This window comes from Centroberyx affinis, unplaced genomic scaffold (assembly GCF_046629955.1).
Source record: "Centroberyx affinis isolate AG114_WGS23_722 - 3 ecotype Tasmania unplaced genomic scaffold, CSIRO-AGI_Caff_v1 ptg000700l_1, whole genome shotgun sequence".
Classification (NCBI taxonomy): Eukaryota; Metazoa; Chordata; class Actinopteri; order Beryciformes; family Berycidae; genus Centroberyx; species Centroberyx affinis.
In genome coordinates this window covers 27025-50744 of record NW_027279319.1, presented here as the reverse complement: position 1 = coordinate 50744, position 23720 = coordinate 27025, and the positions used below count along the sequence as shown (strand labels likewise).

The 23720-nt window shown below is 43.2% G+C and overlaps 1 protein-coding gene across 1 annotated transcript in view; it reads left to right on the top strand.

Moving 5' to 3' along the window:
- Positions 1-23720, top strand: part of suclg2 (succinate-CoA ligase GDP-forming subunit beta) — a gene marked incomplete at both ends in the record, with an annotated part of 63177 nt that overhangs the window by 16372 nt on the left and 23085 nt on the right. Inside the window, 7 exons of the mRNA XM_071519480.1 lie at positions 2287-2386; positions 3472-3562; positions 5821-5973; positions 7018-7107; positions 8729-8825; positions 11420-11581; positions 12890-13032. Of these exons, the coding sequence (XP_071375581.1) occupies positions 2287-2386; positions 3472-3562; positions 5821-5973; positions 7018-7107; positions 8729-8825; positions 11420-11581; positions 12890-13032 (836 nt within the window). The remainder of the gene's footprint in view (positions 1-2286; positions 2387-3471; positions 3563-5820; positions 5974-7017; positions 7108-8728; positions 8826-11419; positions 11582-12889; positions 13033-23720) is intronic.

The following is a 23720-nucleotide window of genomic DNA, read 5'->3' as shown; positions in this document are numbered from 1 at the left end:
CACCTCTGTATTAGCATGACCTTTCAGTTTACATATCTCATATTGTATCATCTACTGTGTGGACAACTTGAGCTCTCCGACACTCTCTAACACTGTTCATCGGTCTTCACTGATTAGTTCCAGACATGTGCCCTTCTTTCCCCTTGTTCAGTGTAGTGTCTGGGTTGAACATAAAAGCACCACTTCTTTCTGATTTTACATGCTACACCTCCTTTTCTGTCCACTCCCCACTCTGCTTCACTCTCATTAGGGGCCAACCTCTGTCTGTATGTTAGAGGCCATCTCATGTCTGTCATAGTACAGCTAATGGCCACCTTGCTCTTTACCATGCACCATGTTCACTGTGATCTTTGAGGACATCATTATCCTCTCCATACATTTCAAAGCAGAGTGGTTTTTCATTGTCCCTTATTGGTGGAAGTTGGTTTGATTCTGTAGATATTGGACCTTTTTCTGTGAAAAGAGTGTTTTTGATCATACATCTCTCAGATACAGCATGCATTATATCACATTATATCCATAGTTTTTGTCTTGTTTCTTGCATTATAAAGTTTCCCCTTATCAGCAAATTGCTCTTTCAGTGTCCATCTATTATTGCTGATAATGCCTCATATCTTGTTGTGTGCTGCATAATAAGCAGGTTTTCTATCAATTACTGGTGCAGCAGGAATGAACACCTGCCTCTTTTTCACCCCATTACCCTCCCTGGCACATTACATGCCTTTTAATATATCTAATACAGCTTAGCTTTTAAAATCTTTCTTTTTTTTTAAGGTCCTCATCAATGTGTCAATACTCTCTACCTTTTTACACACCTCACACAGAGCCAGCTCCCTGTTGGGCCACATCGTTGTTCTTCTAATACTTTTTTTTTTTTTTTTTTTTTTTTAGCAAAAGTCATTTCCTCTGTGCCGTCCCTCTCCGCTGCACATGCCCGCAGGACACTCTATTTCATCTTGCTTTGAACTCCTTTTTAATTTTGCGCGGTAGCAGTTTTTTATTAACATATTTATTCATTTATGACTCCTCTCAAAGCCCTTTGCATATGAGCACACCTTTCTTCTTGCGCTCTCTCTCTCTCTCTCCCTGTCTCTATCTCTCTTAGCTCCCAACTCTCCACAGAGAAAGGGCCTCACTAATGCAGTGTTAGTTTAATCCCTGCCACCCTGTCAGAGGCTATTTTCTCTGGGTCCTGTCCTTGCTAGCAGTAGTAACAGCAGCCAGAGCTTTTAGCCTCCCTCGTCTCACCAGCTTCTGTCTAGACGCTCTCCACTCTGCCTGAAGAGTTTCGTCTCACCCAGTCAAGGGAGGATGAGCTCTTCTCTAGCCCAAGGTCAAGGTGTCTTTCCTGGCATGGCACGGCGGATGCTCCCCCTCCACTCTCCCTACCGCCCACTTCCCACCCTGATGGCAGCCACCTGTCAATGGCTTAACTCCCCCACCTAGATAATAATAACCTAGCCAGAGACCATCTTCCATCAAGTGTCCTCGTTGCTCCATTTGAATAGAGGGAGATTGTGGTCAGGCAGCTGAATAGACAGCTGAGGGGGCCTCCCCCTGAAGTGCTAGTTCTTGCAAGGTGGCAGTGACAGCAAAGGAGATGCAAGGTGCTTATGTAATTGAAGCAAGGTCATGCAAAGTTTTCCAACAGTTGTGCAACTGTGCAACTGTGGTTTCCCTCTTCACATTGAGGTTGTTATAGGATGTCAATCACGAGGACTACACATCACTGAAAGAGTGGTGTTGACATTTTGCTGGATATTGTATGCTAATGGTAACTTTCAAGTAATCTGTTATGTCCATTTCAATAAGGATATAGTAATGCCTGTTCTATAATTAGTAGTGCTGCGGGGAAATGTCCTTGTGAAGTGCTGAGGTCTGGAGTCTAGATCATCTCTTCTTCCTGCATAGGCTCTCTCATCCTTTCACATACCCTACTCACCAGTGTCCCCCCCCTTCGTTCCATCAGAAGGACAGAGAAAGTAATGGGGACTCAAGGTGATGGGGTGAGCCCACATTTTATGCGCATGCACAGATTGGGTCCCAGCTCAATGATGCCACCTGATTGAAGAGGTCTTACAGCCTATCCAACTGACTATTTTCTCTCTCTTCTTTCTTTCTCTCTCTTTCTATCTTTCTCTCTCTTTCTCTCTTTCTCTCTCTCTCTCTCTCTCTCTCTCTCTCTCTCTCTCTCTCTCTCTCTCTCTCTCTCTCTCTCTCTCTCTCTCTCTCTCTCTCTCTCTCTGTGTCTCTCTATCTCTCTATCTCTCTCTGTGTCTCTCACAGATGCCAAGGAGATTGTGCTGAAGGCTCAGATTCTTGCTGGTGGCAGAGGAAAGGGGGTGTTCGACAGTGGCCTTAAAGGTGGAGTGCACTTAACTAAGGAGTAAGTATACCCCTATGTGCTTTTCACAAAACTGTGATTTAGGAGATAGACTCATATGAAAGAGTTTTTTTTCCTCCTACGACTGCAGCTTTTAGTGAAAGGAAGCTCAAAGAGCTCTCTGAAGATGCTCCCCAGGCACAAAGACACAGTAAGGATTACTTACGCTGCAAACAAACACATTTTTTTTCTCCCAATATCTTGTTTTGGTGCAACTACCCTCAATTAAACTTTGAAAAAGGGATTTTGGTGTTGGCAGAAGTGTTATGCACCCCATACTGAGTTTTCCTCTCTCAGGATGGTTGAGTTTCGTGCCACTGCTGAGGTTTATTTTGTCCTAGCATAGCATTTACAAAATGCGATAGGTGTATTCCTCCAACAAGGACACACGCTGAAATCTTCTCCATTTTTCAAAAGCCCAAACAACAACTTGAAAGAGCTTCTCTGTACTCAGGCACTAGAAAGTTTCCATGTAAAAAAAGAAACAGTGCTATCTTAGTGAAGGTACCTAACAGCCACTACCACCTTAAAGGCAAAAAGGTGATTTATGACAATTGTCCCAGACATGTATCATCGTCACCCTACTTCAGGATTCGTTATGGCCGGAAACTTTTTCAAAGTGAGATGTGCTGAAGTTCATCGTCCCCAGACAGTGACACGAGCACAGTTCACCTTCCTCTCATCTATCAAAGGATGAGCACAACCCCTGGCTTCATTTGTATTCACTTACTAAACCAGAGCGGGCTCAGGGAAGGGGACTTGGCGTGCAGGTTGCTTTTAAGCAGCAAGAATAAGGAGAGGCTCATTCAAAGCGATGTGTAGACGTACCAAAGATTCTCCAAAAGCTGTGCTTTGTCAGAATATGTTACATTAATGCCCTGAAAGTGCTGAGGCATGGCTCCCTTCAAATGAGAAAAGCTCTGGAGAGTTAAAGAAATAATTATTCATCTGTCTGTTCTCCTTCCTTTCTCTCTTCCTTTCATTTTGTAGATGTATATTTAGTTGGACTGTATGTTTTTAACCTAATCTTTAATTTAGGCTGTTGTTAAAATGTGGATACCATTGAACCAATCATCTCTCTCCTGCAGCCCTGTGGTGGTCGGCGAACTGGCCAATAAGATGCTGGGTTTCAACCTGACTACTAAGCAGACACCTAAAGATGGAGTGAAAGTAAAAACGGTGAGCCCAAACAGGAAAGATACACTTTGCTCTTTCTCGTTTTTTTCTGCCCTCATTTCAAGGTAATTTGAGTCCAGTAATGCGGTTCTGTAAAATTAATGACTCCGAAGGCAGTTTGGGTCTATTGTTTTCCTTTGCTAGGTGTAAGTAGTAGCTAGCTATTGTCGTTAACTGTGGGTTTGTGCTGTTTGGTGTCATGGTTCATTGCATAAATAATACATGGAACGCGGCCCACTGTGAATTTAAAGTGTTTGGTAAACAACTCTTTCTATGTGCCACTAACAAGCAGGAATGTTATTTTCCATACTCACATGCTGCACGCAGCACCGCCTCAAAACACACATTTCCAGGTAATGAAGCCTTCCTGGCCTGTGGGTTGTGTGTAGGTCTGTCTCTCTCTCTCTCTCTCTCTTTCTCTCTCTCGCTCTCTCTTGCTCTCTCTCGCTCTCTCTCTCTGTCTCGCTCTTGCTCTCCCGCTCTCTCGCTCTGTTTTCCCCCACACCCCCACGTTCCCCTCTCTCTATCCCTCAGCCCCCCCACCACCCCACCTCACCCGCCCATCCCACTGAAATATGGCCTAGAGCCCTCCCATTAAGGCTTGCTTTCATTCCTGCCAGCCAGGCACGTAGCTCTCTGCGCTCCTGCTCCTACTGCTGAGTTTAGGTGGAATCAAATGAGTGTCACACTTGCCATTTTTATAGAAAGCACCTGCGGCAAGGAAGTTCACAGGTGCTAAATCAACACCGAGTCTCACGGGCAGAGGAAAAGGCAAACAAAACAAACACTCGTACAATATACAAAATAAACTATACAAAATAAACACAGACAGCAGCTCAAATTGGCCAGCTAATTGGCATATCAAGAACGTCCTCTATCACCTGTATGGCACAGAAAACGGAAACCGGCCAGACTAGGCGGTGATTGACCAGGAGGACCCAGTACAGTAACTGTGCAGTCAGACCCCGGCCTGGCCAGATGACAACCAGATGTCAGTCGTCAACCTGCCAATGGAGCCTGCATCTACCCTCAGCTCAAGAGCAGAAAGCATCACAGAAAAGAGGCATCACTTCTGCATCTACTACATGGGTTTCATATCCGGGCACAGGTGGAGGTGATTGAGTGAGGAGATGAAGGAAGATGAGACAGGGGGGCGTAAGAGATGGATGGAGAAGAAGAAATATAGCAGGAAGAAATAGAAGGGTGACGGAAGAAGGTTTTAGGGAAAGGACAAGAGAAGGACAAGCAGGCGAGGATAGAGTATGTGTTTCGTCTGAGTGAACAAAAGGGCCACAGGGCAGACGACAGGGAACTGGAGAGTTAAATGTTTGAGTGACTGGGGAAGACGACATCGGCACGAAGACAGAGACACGCCGCCTGTTAACACGGAGGGTAGAGAAGGCTATCCATCCTCATTCACAGGTCGATAGGATGGAAGCAGGACATGAGGGCTGTGCATGTCCAAACAAACACCCCATCCAGCAGGGCTGCACCCCGTCGACAACAACACAACTAATAGCTTCCTGTCTGTTTTTTTGTTTTTTTTGTTTTGTCTATGAGCCTCTTGCTTGTCTCCTCCATTTCTCATTCCATCTCTGTCTGCTTGTCTGTCTCACTCTTCACTTACCGCTCCTCTCCTTCTCTCTCTTTCTCTCTCTCTTATTCACAGCATATGGTATTTTCCCAGTGCTTTGCTTCACCTCAAATGATGTCATATTAACACGGAGCCTGCCAATTTGCCCTATGGGCTTGTGGTATAGTGTTAAATTTCGTTATTACTTGCAGGGTTCCCACTGGTCATGGAATTCCTGGAATATCATGGAACTTCGAGAGATTTGTTCCAAAAAGGGAAAGTGAGGGAATTTGCTAAATTCTCTGGGAAATATCAGGGAATTTTACAAACCGATCATTTTACAGGAATATACTTTATTTTGCAACTTGTTTCAGGGTACTAGGAATTTTTAAAAATTGTTCCACACATTGGTTGCATTAGATGTTTTTCATTTGCTTTTCTCCATAGCAACCTGTTGTCAAAACCAGACTGTTCAGCCCTTTAGAAAAACAAAATTAACAAACCTGAAAGGAATCAAACATTTACTGTACATCATGGAAGAAAGTAGAACATAGTTTGGGAAAAGCATGGAATTTTACATCGGGGCCACAGTGGGAACCCTTTCCTTGGTCATCAAGTTACGTTGTAACTGTAACTGACCCCATTCCTTCATCTACCCCTCTCTCTCCCTCTGCTGTGCCATGTCCAGGTGATGGTTGCCGAGGCCCTGGACATCAGCAGGGAGACCTACTTTGCCATTCTGATGGACCGCTCCTGTAATGGTCCCGTCATGGTGGGCAGCCCCCAGGGAGGCGTGGATATCGAGGAGGTGGCCGCCAGCACTCCAGAACTCATCTTTAAGGTATTATAGGATTAAATCATTAACGCTCAAAAAACATAAATAACCATTTGTAGCATTATTATTGCAGTGTATCTGCCTCAAAGACCAGTGCAGAAGTACTATTTGCAAAAGGATCCAGTCACTGTAATAGAATTGATTGATCTTGATCACACTGTATAATTGACCAAATTCTGGTGCTTGAAAGCATGCCAAGACTCGATTGCCCAGTGGGTCTAACAGATGCAAGCTGTGCTCCAATTTCATTTTCTGCCAATTCAATTAAATTTATTGTCCTGCTTTCACGCACTCTATAGCAGCTTAACATTGCAGACGCACAGTACACACAGTAGCAGCCTAACATGCACACATACTCACTACAGCAGCCTACTCTGTTCTACTTTTCTGTTAATGGGATTCCAATTATGAATTCAATCAACTGTAGTTACCTATACTTGAACTCCCAAAAGTGCCAACTGAGTATACACCAGTTCCAGGTCATTACTAACAGATGTACAGTCGAAGCCACTGTAACATACAGATGGAGCTTTTTGCTTGCACTGTTCATCTTTATTGAGCTTTGCACTGCATTATTGCTACAGTCTACAGATGTTGGAGCAGATAGTAAAGATCCAACTGAGATTCATATCATTCATTATACCCACCACTGGCTGCACACCGATGCACAGCAGTTTCCAGACAATATATGCAGTACACAGCTGTGGTATTGCTGTTGAGCACAGAATGTAGCACAGTACCATCTTCACACATACTATTGAAATTGATATTGTCGAGACCCATTTAGTCACAAATGATCTGACAATTTTAAAGTTACAATCCCCCCCTTTGGAGAAGAGTTACAACAGGGAGTCCTTCTCTATATGAAAGTCCTCGGTACGAGGGGCTGGTAATTATAAGTGCATCACTTCAGTCCCCTCTCTCTCTTTACCTCATGTCTGGCAGCTTGCCACCACTTAAATGTCGGTGATTTAATATGAACATCCACTTTGTGTCAAATTACAGTCCAGTGTTTGAGCCTCCTGCTCTCTTTCTCTGTGTCTCTTACAGGAAGCCATAGACATTTTTGAGGGAGTGCGAGACGACCAGGCACTGCGCATGGCAGCTAATTTGGGTTTCAAAGGACCTCTGGAGAGACAGGTAATGGGCACACTGGAACCCTCAGAGTCGCACTGCAGAGAAGAGGCAGCAAACACAACGCGCACACACATGTATGCACATTCACACAAACAGCCCAAGCTTATGGCTATTAGAGCACCGCGTTTTCCAGCGGCATGATGTGAAGTGTCATTGCGCTAGACTCACTTGCCAGATGGTCTATTGTCATATTTGGCAATGATGCACAAAACTGTACCAGGCTAAGAGAGCTGAGATCACTAATGGTGCCATTGTGGGATTCAGCATGTCGCATTGTTTTTGTGTTGGAGTGCGCCATGCAGTAAGAACCACAACCCAGCTCGAGTGGTAACTGATGAGTTTGAGGACAACGAGACAAACATTTTAACGAGTCATCTCAAAGTCATGCTCAGGCAGCGTCAGTTAGTAAAACAAGGCCAGGGGAGAGCAGCGCAGAGAGAAGTCCAAATTCAGACTGGATATGTACACTTAGATGTAGGGTTCATGTTACAGCCATTTGTCTCTTGGCATCATATCACTATTTTGTTCTTTTCCACAGGCACACTGGCATGCGAAATCGGATTAGCTCAGAATCTTAACACACAGAATAAGTATAAATCAACTTAATGAATCGGCTTCTCAGAAGCAAACTAAGATTCAAACAGATGTCTGAGCGTTAGCTGCAGCCCATAGAGTATGACCCTCTTTTGCAGGATATTGAATGGGCATTGATTTTAAACAGGCAAGGAGACAAATAGAAACTGATTTGTTAAGTGTCCGCCTTACCAGTTTGCTTTTACCAGATTTCTGTGTGAAAGCACGTTAGTCGCCAGACTGTTTGATTCAGACATAATTACATGCCCTCTAAAATAACTTAAATGTTTTGAATGAGCTATGGGATGACAAGAGCTATGTGTGCGTGTGGGGTGGTGGGTGACTGTATGAGTCGGTGTGTGCACACACATACGAGAGAGAACATGCAATTTTGTGTGTGACGGAGAAAGGTGAGAGGTTTGTCACTGTGTGGGGTGTGTGTGTAGAACTGTGTGCGTTTCTGTGCATTTCTTTCACTGTTCTGTCAGGCTGCCTTCATAATCATAGAGCGTTTGTAGCAACAGACAGAAACATCAATTGAGCTTCCTTATTCTTTAAAATGGGGATTTATTAAAGTGTCAAGGCAAGTAGATATACACCGTACTTGTTAGAATACAATAGACATATTGTCGCATTCATTGGCTATATTCATCTTTTGCCCACATATGCCCTGCAGTGTAAATATCAAGTCTATGAAACAAAAACTACTCTTTATGCTACAGGCCTAAATCTCTGTGGAATCCATTGAACTGTGCACTATGATGTTATTTTCATTTGTAACCACATAAGTCCAAAGGTTGCCTGCATGGATTGTAATAGAATGAGCTATTTGCCAGTTGTCACACCTTTTGGAAAAAGTGATAATTAAATCTTCTCTTTCAGCACCGGCACAGGGACATATGCATGCGCACAAAACACACTCACACAGAGCAATGGTGAAGGTGATTTGCCATGTTTTATTTAGCCGGTGCGGGAGGCTGAGTGGCCTTGGCGGGGCCGGCTGCTCAGAGCCGAACTGCCGGGTAATTACTGTCCTCTGTGGAACTTGCAGGCAGCAGATCAGATTAAGAGGCTCTATGATCTGTTCCTGAAAGTCGACGCCACTCAAGTCGAAGTCAATCCTCTCGGAGAGACTCCCGAAGGACAAGGTACCTTGTATCATAGAGAATACTTATCTATGTGTGTGTGTCTTGATGTGACTTGTGTCTTCTGTGTATCTGTTCTGTGACACTATCTGTTTTTTATTCACTCTTAAATGCTTTTGTGCATGTCTCTTTGATGTGTTTGTGTGTGTGTGCATAATGGGACATATCATTAAATGTCCTTAACCATGTTGAACCTCCATAATATTTAATATTTAAACTGACTGTGAGGAAACAGGCTTACCAACTGCCTGGGCCTGAATGCACTTTAGAATGTGAAGTGTAATTACAATATATTGGTGTCAGTTTCTTTTCAGCATGACCTTGTCTGACGCAGAGTCCAAGCAGCTTTAAGGAGGACTCGGAGCATTGCTTTCCTTATTCATAGCTGATAGTTGCTGATTACCTAAAGGTGCACAGCCAGATAGTCCATCTTTGACTATAATGAGAGGCTACAAATTACAGCAGCGGCTTCAGACATAATTTGCTCCTCATTTACTCCGTTCCATGGCCATTGAAGAGTAACCTCTCAGGGCGACCATATGAATATTGAAGAAAACATCTGATCAGTGAAAAGCCAACGTACTAATTCAACGTCACGTGAGCGTCTTGGTGGTGCTGGCCCTCAGATATTTTATTATCCTCTTTGAAACAGCTGTAAATGTGGTTGAGATGAGGCTACCTTTCTATCGTATCATAGTTTAAATAGTTGATTAGATACCAGATCATATAGCCCTGACTCCAGGGCCAAGGCCTGGGTTCAAAGCCTGCCTTCAAAGTCTTGGCATCTGTTTTAACATCTCCATCTCATAAATGTTCCCTGTTCAAATGAAAACACTTGAATGCACAAAAATGATTAGGGACAGACAGAGAGATGGCTAGACTTTAGTCCCCCTGCTGTCACTTGGCACAATAAATTGGCAAAACATGACACTAGTGTATATTGGCACAGCAGTGACACACACAGGTTAAAATTTCAATTGCTCATCATCCAGTTGAGAAACACACAAATCATACATGCTCACGAGGCGTATTCTCTTTCTTTGCTAACTGTTGTGATGCGTTTTTTTCCTATTTACACCAATTTAGAGTTAATGTGCTGAACTTGCACTGAACTTAGTTTTTCTCCCAACGAAGTAAGTACAGTTGTCTGCGGTGCTGAACACAGATTGACTGTGATGTGCAGATTACAGAAAAATCAAGATGCATCACATCTTCGATTTTATTTGGTCTCCTCAAAAACAGGTTCTCGTTTAAAGTATGTTTTATCAAAGATTGACAAGACAAGTTTGTTGTTTTATGATTTCTTATGAATATTAATGATCAAGGTTATTCTTTCCTAACGATGAGGTTATAGTCTGAGAGGTACAAGATAGCTTTTCAACGAGCAGAGAGAAGACATGGCTGTGATTGAGGCAGGCTTTGTAGACAAGCTTCACATTAATATCAACCCAGTGTTTGGTTCATTTTGTTCACGTCACAAGGGAACAGAACTGTTTTCCAGGAGGCGTTCAACGAACGTACGGTGGAAAGGAACATTTCTTCAGGCTGGAAAATTTCCCATTATTATTTTTTTTTTCTCTCATTTGGCTATAGCTGAATAGTTTTACTAGAGGGACTGTAATACCAAAAGGGTCTTTAACTCTAAAAATGAAAAGGATTGCAGAGTAGGAGCGCTACAGTACCTGGAGGATATGGCTACGCCTCAATCCCCAAGTGTGTCTGCCTGCCTGCATGTACCATGTGTCTATGCACACCTGTGTTTATGTTTGTCTGTCTGTAATTCTCAAGGCCCACTCCCATGTCTCCATATAGTGTGTCCTGGGTCACTATTACACCTGGGTCCCTGGCCTCGTATGTGTTTCTCTCTGATGGACCGTTCAATAACGAGTTTATGGTTAACGTTTCATTGACATTACCATTGCTACGACCTGTCTCAAAGGCTTCTTTGTGGTACAGCATAGTTATGTTTTTGATAGTTGAAAGCATACAGTGTATCCTTTGGTCAAAACCTGTTATATGCTAGTGTATGGTTGCACAGTCTATTCATTTAGCCCTACATGTAGACTTAATTTAAACTCAAGTCCCCTTAAGACTTCAGTTTATTGTACTGTACAGATTATTATCTGGAGACTATTATCTATCTATCTAGTGATGTGCTGGAATTTTTTTCTTTGAGGTTTGGTCAGCATTAAAGTGTAAGTGTCTTTATACAGAAAACCCTGTGACTAATTTGGTAAATTTTATGGCTGCTATTTTTACAGGTAGCATTATGAGTGTGGTCTCTTTGAAATGCATCCTCTTTGAAGTGTAAAGGCAGTGTCCATTTAGCATAATGGCCTGTCTCTTACAAATTCTGTCAAAAACATATGCCTTACTGTGCCAGCCACTGAAATAATTAACTAATAGGCTGAGGGGGAACCCTTCATTTCATTTATTTAAGGTTTAAGAGATGATAATTAGTTGCCGTTTCATGTCTGAAATTCTCCTTCTCTCTTCCCTTTTCCCTTTCGTCTCACTTTTGTGCTCCCCGTCTGTCTTTATTCCTCTCTTTCTCTTTGTCTTTGTCATCTCTCCATTCCTCCATCTCTTTGCCCCAGTGGTTTGCTTTGATGCCAAGATCAACTTTGATGACAACGCAGAGTTCCGTCAGAAGGCTGTGTTTGCCATGGACGACATGACTGAGAGCGATCCCACAGAGACAGAGGCAGCCAAGTGGGACCTCAAATATATCGGACTGGACGGAAACATTGCCTGCTTTGGTATGAAAACAAAATCCCATTCATGCACGCACGCACACACACACACACACACACACACACACACCGCTGAATGAATTCTGCCATAAGTGAACCCCTCCTGGCATCAGGCTTTAATGCGCCTCTTAAGCCACATAAGTGAAGAGCTCGGACACGGTTAAAACTTAGTCAAAGTAAAGGCAGCCTGGGCTCTCCTCCAGTCTACATTACAAGCATCTTTCTGAGGACTCCAGAAGGAACGCTGCCGTAACCAATGCGTTCTAATTAGCCATAATCCGCCCAGAAAGTCTCCAGTGAGCCAGATTGTTAGCATTCTCATTAAAGGCCCCCTCTCTCGTCATAAATCAAAGCTTTTATAGTGTACAGCAGCCCTAACAGGTGCTCCCGCTTCTTACCCTGTAGCCTCATAAACACATTAGATGTGTTCTGTTAGCGCTAGCCCAGCCCCACCCCACCCCGCCCCCCCACCCTGCACAACCGACCCCCAGCCTCTCTTAAAGTAACAACAGCTTTTAAGGCCCCGCCGCTTGCTTGAGAGCTCTGTAAGCCACCAAAGTGACAGCTGTTAAAGCGAATTTCCCTTTTATTGAGACCTCTGTCGGGGAGCTTGCCAGGACACAAGCTCAGCTCGGCTAAACCAAATGAAGTAAGACATTTTGTGCGCTGAATCACTTGGCTCCCACACAGCTCAGTGGGGTAGCCGTACTGGCGCTGGGCTAAATGATGACACAGACCGCAAAAAGCGTAGCAGAACCTCTTTTAATCAACGCTCTTTTCTCTGAAGTCGAGAGCACAGTCATAATCAAATTTTCTCTGTGTTGCTCGACTTTAAGTGTTGAATGTTCCTGATTAGAAGATTTCGATCCAATTCGGGTGGCTCTGCCTCTTTAAGTGTTACATTTCAGCTATTTGCTCTTCTTTGGATGATAATTTACTGCTGGATTCCATTGTGGGCGTTCTTTCCAGTATATTTCATCGTTCCCTTAGTGGCAGTAATGTTCATTTTAATTAACTCTTGGCTACCACCGTCACTCTTTCCTCTTAGGGGCTTTTGTTTAAATTCTGAGCTTCAGCCAGGCCCTAATGGGCAAATCTAGCTTCGTTATAGTTTAGGTCATTACTAGGCTACAGTATCATTAATAAGATAAGTCAAGTAACTTATAAAAAGAGCACACTAACACTGTTATCAAAAGTCTCACTCTGAAAAGGCACCATCCATACAGACTAAATGTGAGTCTGCTGTTAAGCTATCTTAATATTAAAATGTACATTTTTGCATATGAATTCTTCTGACACCCGACTTCTTAACAGTGAATGGGGCCGGCTTGGCCATGGCCACCTGTGACATCATTGACCTGCACGGAGGAAAGCCAGCTAACTTTCTGGACCTAGGGGGAGGAGTCAAAGAGAGGCAGGTGTACGAGGCCTTTAAGCTCCTCACTGCTGACCCTAAGGTAGGAATCAACTGTTGAAAAGGTGTGTGTGCGTTTGCATGCCGAGTTTGAATAGAACAATTGAACACATCAAGCCGGCAAGCCAAACTGGTTCCTGATGTAATACCATCTTCAAAGGAACAAAAGAAGACTGATAAAAAACTAATACAATTTCACCACCTGTGGAAGTGTCTTTGATTTCCTAGGCAAGCGTCTTGTAATAGCACATTCATAAAGCCCTGTCTATCTGGTTAGGGCTTTGTCACCAAGACAACAGCACTCATTAGACTAGGGACCCTGGCACATGTCCATGTTTCACTGAGGGACACACACTCTGGGAGGCTGTGTGATTATATGCCATCATTTTCACTTGCAGTGGCATGATAAATCGCTGCTCCGCAAAGTACAATAAAACCAGGCTTTTAAACTCATCACTGAGGCAGTCTCCTTGAAATGTTCATACACCAATGCAGACAGAGAGACAGTGACTGTCATGTGGACGCACATATGCACACTCAAATTAATGCACACAAACATATACAGATTTAAATGAAAACAAATGTGTCTGTAAAGGCTTGAAGCTCAGTGGCAGCTCGGGGTGTTGTACGAGTGATCCGGCTCTATGTTGAGAAAGCTAATAAGTCCACACTAAACAATGTGAGCCTTGTAACGATGCCGCAGTGCTGATTGTGTGTTGACACTCATCACACTGCTAATTCCCTCGCTGCTGTCACTCCCACATCCATGGATTGGGCTCTGGCTGCCTCTGTGTTGGTATCTCTGGCAGTGCTTAGTTTTGTGAAACACGGAGCAGTGTTTGGTGCCAATTCCATCTGCCCCTTTTTTTTTAAACCTTTATTTACACGTAGTGGTTTGACTTGCCAGTAAACACACTAACTTTTTTTCAAAACTGCCCAGCTTCACACCCATTTAGAAAGACACCTTAACACCTTCAAATAGCGCTGAAACCATTAGTCGATTAGTCAATTGCCCGAAAATTAGTCAATTAATTGTTTTAGTCATTTATCAAGTAACAATATCAAACATTTGCTGGTTACTGCTAAGGTTTGCTTGCTTTTCTCTTCATATCATATCATCATTATTTCATATCATTATATAATGAATACTTTGGGGGTTTGGTGGCTGCTGGTCAGAATAAGCAATTTTAACTTTTGGTTCTGGTCACTTGTGATGGGCATTTTTGCCATTTTATAGACTAAATGTTTAATTGATTAATTGAAAATACTCATTATTTGCAGCCCTACATCCAAAACAGGTGGAGAGGATGTATGGGTATATAGAATATCTGCCTGTCATACGCAGGCTGCTCTTAAAGTAGATGTTGTCAACATTGCACCATTACATCTCTTATTTTCATCCAACTTACTCTATAGTAGACTTTTTCATACCGCTCACTGTTGTTTGTGTTGAGCAGCTAGAAACGGTGGCATTTTTAAACTGTCTGCCTCTATTTCTCACACAGCACAGTGAACAAACCTGTGATGCACACCTTTTAGAAGTGATGAATGTTAAAAAGCCGCCAAGCTTAACACCCCAGCAGGTGATGCATTGCCTCACTCAAATATCCACTGTGTGTAGATTCTATTTGGTCTCACATGAATTCATCAGCATGGTCTGTGGGGGGAAATAAAAATGAAGAAGTCGAATAAAAAAGAAATAAAAACAATGGGAGAGAAAACTAGAAAGACCTGTCACTTTCCTCTGGTATGGGGCCATTATGCATTGTCATTGCAAGCCATTTCAAAACGAGGAGGAATACTGCAGAAGCACTATCGGGTTTTAAAGACTGCGTTCACCGCACTCCCTCCAATTACTCCCGCATGGACAAGAGGTTCCTCCTACACCCTCCTCCCCCTGTTCCTCCTCCTCTTTCTGTATTGTGTCGATTCCTAGATCCAGATGGGGGAGTAAGCCCGCTGCCTGTCCCTCCTGCTGCTGTGTATGGAAATAGAGACAGGGAGCTCCTCCCTAACAGGAAAGAAAGTAGAATGGGATTGACATTAAACTGAGTTGGAAGCTCCATTAGCATTTCAACCAGGGGAACTGAGAAACCTGCTCTGATCTGTGGAGGGAATGTTAATTATTCCATGAAAAGAGAGAGAGAGAGGTGTCAATTTGCATTTTTTTTTAACAAATCCCCACTCCCAATCTCAAAAATATAAGCAGAAATTGAAATTGAAATTACCTCCTAGGTTAGGTGAACGTGAAAAGGCAAAAACCTGTTGATAGAGAGTTGTCACCAAGTGACGGTGGAACCGCTGTTTTCTTGATTTCCCCCAAATATCAAGGCAATCAGTGTTGATTTCCTTCAAATATGCAGCCCTTTGTTGACAATTCAACATTATTCATATTGTTTGAAGTTCCAGATGGAATGGTTTACTTGAACTGCACATATTTTTTTGACTGTTTTTGAAACCAATACGCCTTCTCCTTTTTGGCTAAAGATTTTGACAGCATATGTTATAAGGATGCTTATTTCCCCTGCCACTGCAATCGTGCATAAAATGAGTACGATTGCTGCTACAGCTTCCAGTGGCTCTGTAGGGAAGGCCGTTAATGCTCTGCTGCATATATGAATCTGTGTATTTTATTAGAGACCACTCTGACTTTTGATAAGACTAGAATGCTTTCACATGCTTGGAAAAGACAACGGTACATTCAGCAGCCTGGCAATATGACATTACGGCAGGAAGTATCCTGCTGTAATGATGCCATACATTTCCACAAAAACAGGTATTTTTGTGTCTGTCTTTTCTTTCGGTCTTTCTTCCTCACTCGCTTTTACTCTCTTGTCTCCCTCTCTCCATCTCTCTCACGCTCTCTCCCTCTCAGTCTCTGCTTTGATGTCTTGGGCTCATTGTGCTGAGAGGAGTGGAAGTGATGTGAGTGTACTGCTGGCGTTGAATTGCAGAGACAGGACCTGAGATTGGAGATGACAAAGCCTCCTGTTTGTTGTTTGCTCACTTCTCCAGGAGCATCTACCCTTACAGCATTCATTAGCTAAATTATTATTATCCTCTGAAAGAAAATAAGCAAGAGAAAACAGATGAAAAGAGGATATGTGGAGTGGGAGCAACAGAGAGGAAAAAAAATTGAGAGAATGAAATGATACTGCCTTATGAATCATAAGGCAGTATGTAGCATACAGTGTGAGTGCTAACTATGTGAGATGTTATTTAGTTCAATTGGGTGTACTAGGCCATTCAGCTTTGTTTGAATTTAGGCCCCCGGCTTTTTGAGTGGGGACATATTTATTTTCCATGCTAAAATAAATAGCCCCACTTTCTTCATATCCACATATAGAACAGTTTGTTGACAGAATGGCTGAATTTATTGAGGTTTCTCCTCACATCACCTGTAGGCACGAGGCAGGAGCGGGCAGCAAATACCAACAGCCAAATAACCTCGTTATTGCCTTGTGCCTGTGCTTTGAGGAAATGGCGGATGGATGTTTTGCCTTATTTGACAGCCATTTTGTTCTGAAGGCTTAAGGCTGTTCTTTCTGTAAATTTTCCAGGCCAGAGAAAATTATGGCTTTTTTCTAACTGTGTTCTTTGTGTGTGTGTGTGTGTGTGTGTGTGTGTACATGTGTGTTTGCATGTGAAAGCTCACATTTGTCCGTGTGCTTTCTGGGTGGTGGGGTAATTGTCACCTGTAGGCATGCTGAGTGCTGCCATAGTGTGCTGTGCTGCTGTGTTGTTTAAGGTGAAGCAGGCAAGAGGCTCCGCTCAGAGGTGAAAAAGGCACAGATTGGCACGTTAGCATTAGTTCAGCTGGGTGACCCACCTCCTAGGCACAGATAGAGGTGTGTTGGTATGCATACGGTGATGTCGCATAATCAAGCAGTTGATCATGAAACATGAAGAGCATCGCCTGCTTCCTCTTCATCCTTTCCACTCCCACAGGCGCATCTGTGTGATCTCAACCTAGAATGTTGAGGCTCACCTGTGCGCCTCCTCCAGCATGATGTGTGTGTATGTTGTTTCTGTTTTTTTCTTTCTTTCTGAGTTTTCCTGATCACCTCCTCTGTGTTTGTGTGGGATTATTATGCGTGTCCTCAAAGGTCCCAGCCACGATTGCCCTCTAGCAGAACTACATACTATTTTCCTTCTTTCTAGCTCAGTGCCTCTGCTTTGAGTCACCTGTGGCCCCCCTTTAACCAAATCCCTCCTTGTCATAGTAACACTCCTGAGCCCTGCCTGCTCCGATGTCCCATCTCTCCCTCTACGGGGACCCTGCAACCATCTCTTCCCCTCTTTCTAAACCCATCTTCTGTTTTCCAAAGAAGATTCATGATTGGTATCATTTTCTACTACTTGCGTTTGGACACATATTTATAGTAGCATCTCAGTGTGTCTGCCTGCCAGCTAGTCATCTCACCTTCTTGCTATTTCTCCCCCGCTTTCTTCCTCTCTGTCTATTTCTCTTTTTCTTTCTCTCTATCTCTCTCCCCCTTTGTCTCTCTCTCTCTCTCTTTTTCCATCCCTGTTGCCTTTGATCTGGCTAAATCCTGTTAAGGCCAATGGTGAGGAGCTCTCCTCAGTTTCATGCCTGCTAGCTAAGTCTCTTAAGAGCCAAGCCACTGCCTCTCTCTAGTCCCCATATGGAGATATATGCCCATGTCGAATGTGGCAGCACCATGCTTCAACATGGATGGAGTCATGGGAAGACAGCAGCATTGTGCGTGGCACCAGTCCGAGCTGGATGGGCCAGAGAGATTTGATTGGTTGTGAGAGGTGCATCATCCTGTCTTCCTCCAGGCTACAGAGGAATGAGAGGATGGAGGGCGCTCAGTGGGAACGACCTTTATTTTATAGGCCCGTGTCCTTGGGGTGGGTGTTACAACACGTGATGGTGATGGAAATCACACACCTCGTTCGCTTACCTTACAGCAACGTAAATAGGTGTGAATACATGTGTGCAGCATTGCACACTTCTACACGCCTGTTGAAGCTCCCGCACCAAACACACACCTGTACACTCTCTCAGCCCTCCATGGACCCAAACAACCTGTCATTACAAGAGTCGCCTGTGACGTTGGAGCCCTACGGTCCGTTATTTTAGAAGGAAAGAAATCACCTCTCCTCCTGCAGCTGAGGGCCTGTGGGAGCTGCTAGTCCCCCATGTCATAAACACAAGCAATGTAAAGCCGTTGAGAAAAAGGAGAGAGGGAGCAGAAAGCAGGATCCCGCAGTAATGGAGCTCATTCCCAGTGCGCAGAGTATTAGGCAAGTACTAAAGAGGGGGCCAGCCATGGAGGGACAAGCACCTGAGTCCAGCCAATGCACTGGGACTGCTACACTGAGGCCAGGCCCCAGAAAGAGGGAACATTGGTCATAACAGGCCGACTATGTGGGGTTTGTGTGCTTAAAGGGAGAAATAGCTCTTTGGTTTATGTGTTTTTTTCCCCCATATAATGGGCTGCGTAGGCCATGGTATCCGTTTCCCAGTATAAGAGAAAGGCTGTAAGTCATATAATGGCTTTCCTGCAGATTTGCTTACGGCGCATTAAATTCCTTCTTTAGTGAAAGATATAGGTTTAGGTTTTTGCGCATCATGAGATTTGTTCTACTCCAGTGCATTTGAAATCGTAGCAGCAATGTTGGCAGCTTCTATTGCATGCTAAACCCTTTGTTCTTATAGAGTGCACTGACTCTGTTAGTCCTTGACACGCATGCCTCATAAGCCTGATCAAGTATACATTTTCTGTGTGCACACGCATGCACTGTTCATCTCAGTGTGTATGTTGTTTAGTTTTTTCTCTATGACCACGTAGCTCATATATGTGCTTATGAGATTTCAAGGCTCTAGTCCTTTCAAAGCCTCAGAAATGTGGGGGCAACAGAATTCCATTGTCATTATGCAGCCATAGTCAAGCACACATCTATAGACTAACACAGAGCAGTTTAACTCGCTCGATGTCAAGCCCTGAGCTCCATTTCGTCTTCTGCAAAGGAAAGAAAAATAGACTCAGAAAACCATGTGTCAGATGGCCACGCAGATGACAGCTTTAGCCCATTTCATAGCAAGATATCATTTCAGTTCAGCTTTGACCCACTACTTGATTCAAATTGGTCCTGCTCCTGCAGAAAAAAGCTGTTTTTGATTTAGAGTTGTTTTGTTTTTGTTTAGTGCATTTTTACAAGCCTATAGGGACAGTGAAGCTGGTTAATTATAGTGTTGGGTGGCACCAAGGTGCATCAATGCTTGTGTCGAAGCGTTGTTTGGGAGGGTAGCCGAGAGGGTATCTCTAAAGGACTTCTAAAGAGGCCTTTTCCACTGTGTTTCAGATGTAGCTACAGTATGTGGTAGTAAACACTAACACATGATAGTACATGCATCTGTGTGAACGTCTAGTTTTTGTACGACATACAAATTTCAGCAGCTAATAAATAACATCCACATTACACCGTGTTCATGAAGCATGTCGCACATCTAGCATTAAATTGTTGTCGTTTTGGCGTAAATGGAAGTGTTAGTTGTAATTTGTTGTGATGGCCCATAGTGCTCTGCAGTAAATTCATGTATAAAATTTAATTAGAAAATATATAATGGATTCAATTTCACAAAGCAGCAAGCTTATTTAAATTCTTTAATGAACATTCAATCTCACTTTATTGGTTCAAAGTGTCTACAAAAAAATTCAAGTTAATGCTGTGCTCATTTAATGTATTTGTTGTTGTTGTTGTTTTTGTTTGTTTTGTTTTGGAAAAGTATCTCAGGTTGTTTTGTGTTATTAATTTATCTAAACGTTGCAGATTCTTTCACCTGTAGTGTTTTGATTGGTGTTGCTTCCTGCCTCCTAGCATGTAAAATGTCAGGTGTGTCTGTACTGTAACTGTGATAGTGATGGAATCACAGATTGCATATGTGCTATCTCATTGTCTTCCATTTAATACTTTAACATATATGGCTTCCACTGGGTTTGAGTGAGATGCCATTCTCACGGGTATTTGATTGTGCTCCATTGTTCACTGTTCCGCTCGCTAGTCCTTTTGCATTTGAGATTAGTTGGCATCAACTTCTGGTTACATTAATAGAGCGTAGCATATGAATTCCTGAAAAACAACTGCCTTAATTAAGATCAAATCGCTCTTGTCTCTGAATTATGTTTGCAATCAGTGTGGGCCCAGATACAAGACCTTGACTTGAGCACCATGCAGTGGAGCTTATACACTCATACACACCTTCATTTAACGCACAAGTCAGTTGAATTTTTTGAGGGATCATCAAAAGAGAAGAAATTGTTTAAATGTGTTGAGGTTAACAGACACTCACTGCATCCATTGTTTACGCATGGATAGGGCCTGTGGCGTCTTTTGAAGGATGATTTGCACTTCCCAAATCAGTTATTAATGGCAACAAGCAGACACACCAAATAATATGTTTGTACATTGGCCAGACACTGACACGCTAAGACACATGATCAAGGACAAATACATTTTGCAGGCTTTCTAAATGTCATAGGAGCCATCGAATGTTCACATGTTACCATCAAGGCTCATAACTCAACAGTTTTATGGGAATATAATAACAGTTTTATAGAAATATTCCATTAGCATTCTGGTATGTGATGCAGACATGGACATAACAAGTAATGAAATTGGACAGTGGCTTGTCAGTGCGTTAAATAGAATGCAGTTGTCTTTAAGAAACTCATTCACTGCATAAAATAATATATGCAAAATCTTTCAGTGATTTCTTGTAGAAAAACATGCTGAATAGCCTACATCATTTCAGATTTTGTAAAGTAGATTTGTTATGTTTTTATAACGTCCCAAAGGCAAGTTGCCAGTTCATTCTTCGTGCACCGACGTCTAACAAAAACTACATTAAAGGCGCAGAAAGACTTGAAATGGAGAAAAGTCCAGGATCTGATTTCCCACCATACCAGTGGGATGGACAAAGAAGACAGTGTTTTGAATGAACTCATATGCAAGTTTGAATAGGAACAGCTCAAACATTCAATCCGCGTAAGACCCGTGTAACTTTACATGGTCTGAATTGGGCCCTGTGTGATTTGACGAGTTAGCGGAATATCCCTTCTTATTGCAGCACAGGTCCAATAGATTCTTGCTTCTCTTACTTATACTTTGGTATTCTTTCTTTCTTTACTAATTCTGTTCGCTTAGTTTTTTCTTTAAACCCAATTTTTTATGTATTTTTCCAGTCAATACTTCCCTGTGATGAGCAAGACTAACTCAGTCAGATTTAGCACACTTGTCTGTGTGATGTAGTGAGAGGCAGTGATCACACATGAAAGGACACAAGCACACACACTCACACTCACTCACTTTCTCTCACATACACTCACTCTGTGTCTCTTTCCCACACACACATACACACACACACATGCTCACACACACACACTCATACATACATACATACATACATACATACATACATACACACATTCCCTCTCGATCAAACACTCAAACTTGATCGAACTCTGAAAAAACACGATGCTCAAAAAGAAAACATGAATGCTATCAAAGACTGATGAACAAATTTATGCACACGTCATTGACATGGACAAAACACAAATATTATAGACTTTACCACCTAAAGTGGAATGCTCAAACTGTAAGCGAAGGACAAATGGGGTTGTCAGCCTCCATACATTCTCCCCCCCATCCCTCTGGTGAAGGTTAATTTGAGGAAGCAAAGGAATTGTCCAGAGATGCACCACGGAACTGATGACTTGTCAGATTGATTTGCCCTTCAGGGAGCTAATGTCTTGTCTGTCTCCCTCTCCATTTGATCTGGGTTAGGACGGCGCAGCATGCCTTTAAAGACTCATGTCATTTTCCACAGCACCATCAATAGACAGCACTATTACTTAACCATCATGTATGCATAAAGACTATGGATTGTTAATGTATTCACCTCGTCTCGGCAGCGATTTGTCCCCCGTTGATTTTGACACATGCATGCACACACACACACACACACACATATACGTACACACACACACATACTCACTGGTCCCATGGGCATGTCTGATTGAGCAGTCTCCTGTCTGCCATTCCTCATCCGTGGGAAATCAATAGAGGATCTGGGATTGGAGCTAGGGCTAATTGAGCTCTGCACTCTCCGTTCCCTTATTGCTGCCAGGAGCGTTTTGTCATCGCAGCACCTGGTTCACACCATGGGGCCAGGGAGCCAGCCAGCGATCAGATAGGGCCTTTGGATGCCACAGGGGAGGGGGGGCAACCTGTGATTGAACGACCTTGTGAAGTCAAGCTTCGGGAAGAAGGGCATAGAAAAGAACTGCTTCATTTATTCTCATGTACCTCTATAGGAGCTGCTTGATGTTTCTTCCCCGCCACCTGGTGATGGAGAAGATAGAAATGCATCTGCTGGAAGTTAGAATAGTAACAGTAGCGAGTATCCCTTTGGGTTTCATGTAACTGTTTGGAGCCACAGACACTCCACTGTCTTTACTTTCTTAGTGGTGCACTGAATAATGGTCACTCCATGTGTTTCAGGTCCTAATTCTAACCAAGAGACATTGAGAGAAGAAATTAAACTTAACTTAACCATAGTCTTGGCAGCAGCACTCCATCCCACACACACCACAGTACCATCTTTCCATGAATATCATGGCATGAGAGCAGTGGTCCTGCTGCTTCCAGTTTGCACATGGTGTCAACATTGTCACGGATCAGTAACCCATGGTAATGCCTCACATTACTGGCCTGGTTTGGCCGTGGCATGCTGTTGCTAGCCAATGTTATCCATACAAACTGCCTTTTTCTACTCTGTTCAGTTTAATGAATGGAGATTCCCTCCATCCAAACCATCTGCTGTCATCCCTCTACCCTTTGCACCATTCCATCGCTCCATCTCTCCATCTGTCCATGTTCCAACACTTGAGGGAGTGTCACCGTCACAAACAGCCCTGTCCGGTGCTGTGAAACATTGCAGCAATAGTGTGACTGTTGAACCTCCCTCATTTCACGCTCCCCTGGCGCTTATGTGTACACATGCTGCGGGCTTATGTGAGGCCACCCAAACACCCAGTTGATGAGATCATCCGCGTGTCCTCTCAGGCTGTTTATGGAGGTGATATTGTTTTGAAGTTGCTCATCGAGGTTAAGGTTGTGTCACTGAAACACAGGTTAATTGCAGCGGGAGCTGTTGATTGTTGCTGTAAGTTAACAAATTAGCAGTCAAAAATTATGGTCTGCAAGCTAACAAGATACTAAAGCCTTGAAAAATGTTTTGTTTTTTTTCCCCCACTGTTTGGCTGAGAGGTGGCCGTTGAGCACCTCGCATCATTAACTGCAATATGACTCATCCCAAGGCACACAATTTCAGAGGAGAGGAATGGAGAACAGCGTTAATTCAACAACAGGACATTATTTTTCTTTTATAGATTAAGGCAAGCATGGGTGCTAATTTCTAGACCACATCAAGCATAGATCGGGCCATCTTTGGTTAAGATTAGGTTAGTTTATTTGTGTTGCATGTGTGTAGCTGTATCTACTGTATGGGTGCCTTTGTTATGCGCCTCATTGCATCTGTGCGTGCATTCATTTGTTCACTCTTATCTCTAGATAATATTCTTGTACCCAGGCTTTTTAAGCTTGCTGTGCATTCCATCAGGGCCGTAGGCTTCCAACTACTCGCATTAACCTTCTGATTTTAGTCCCACCCAGCTCTCAGTACCAACAGCCTCCTGCCCT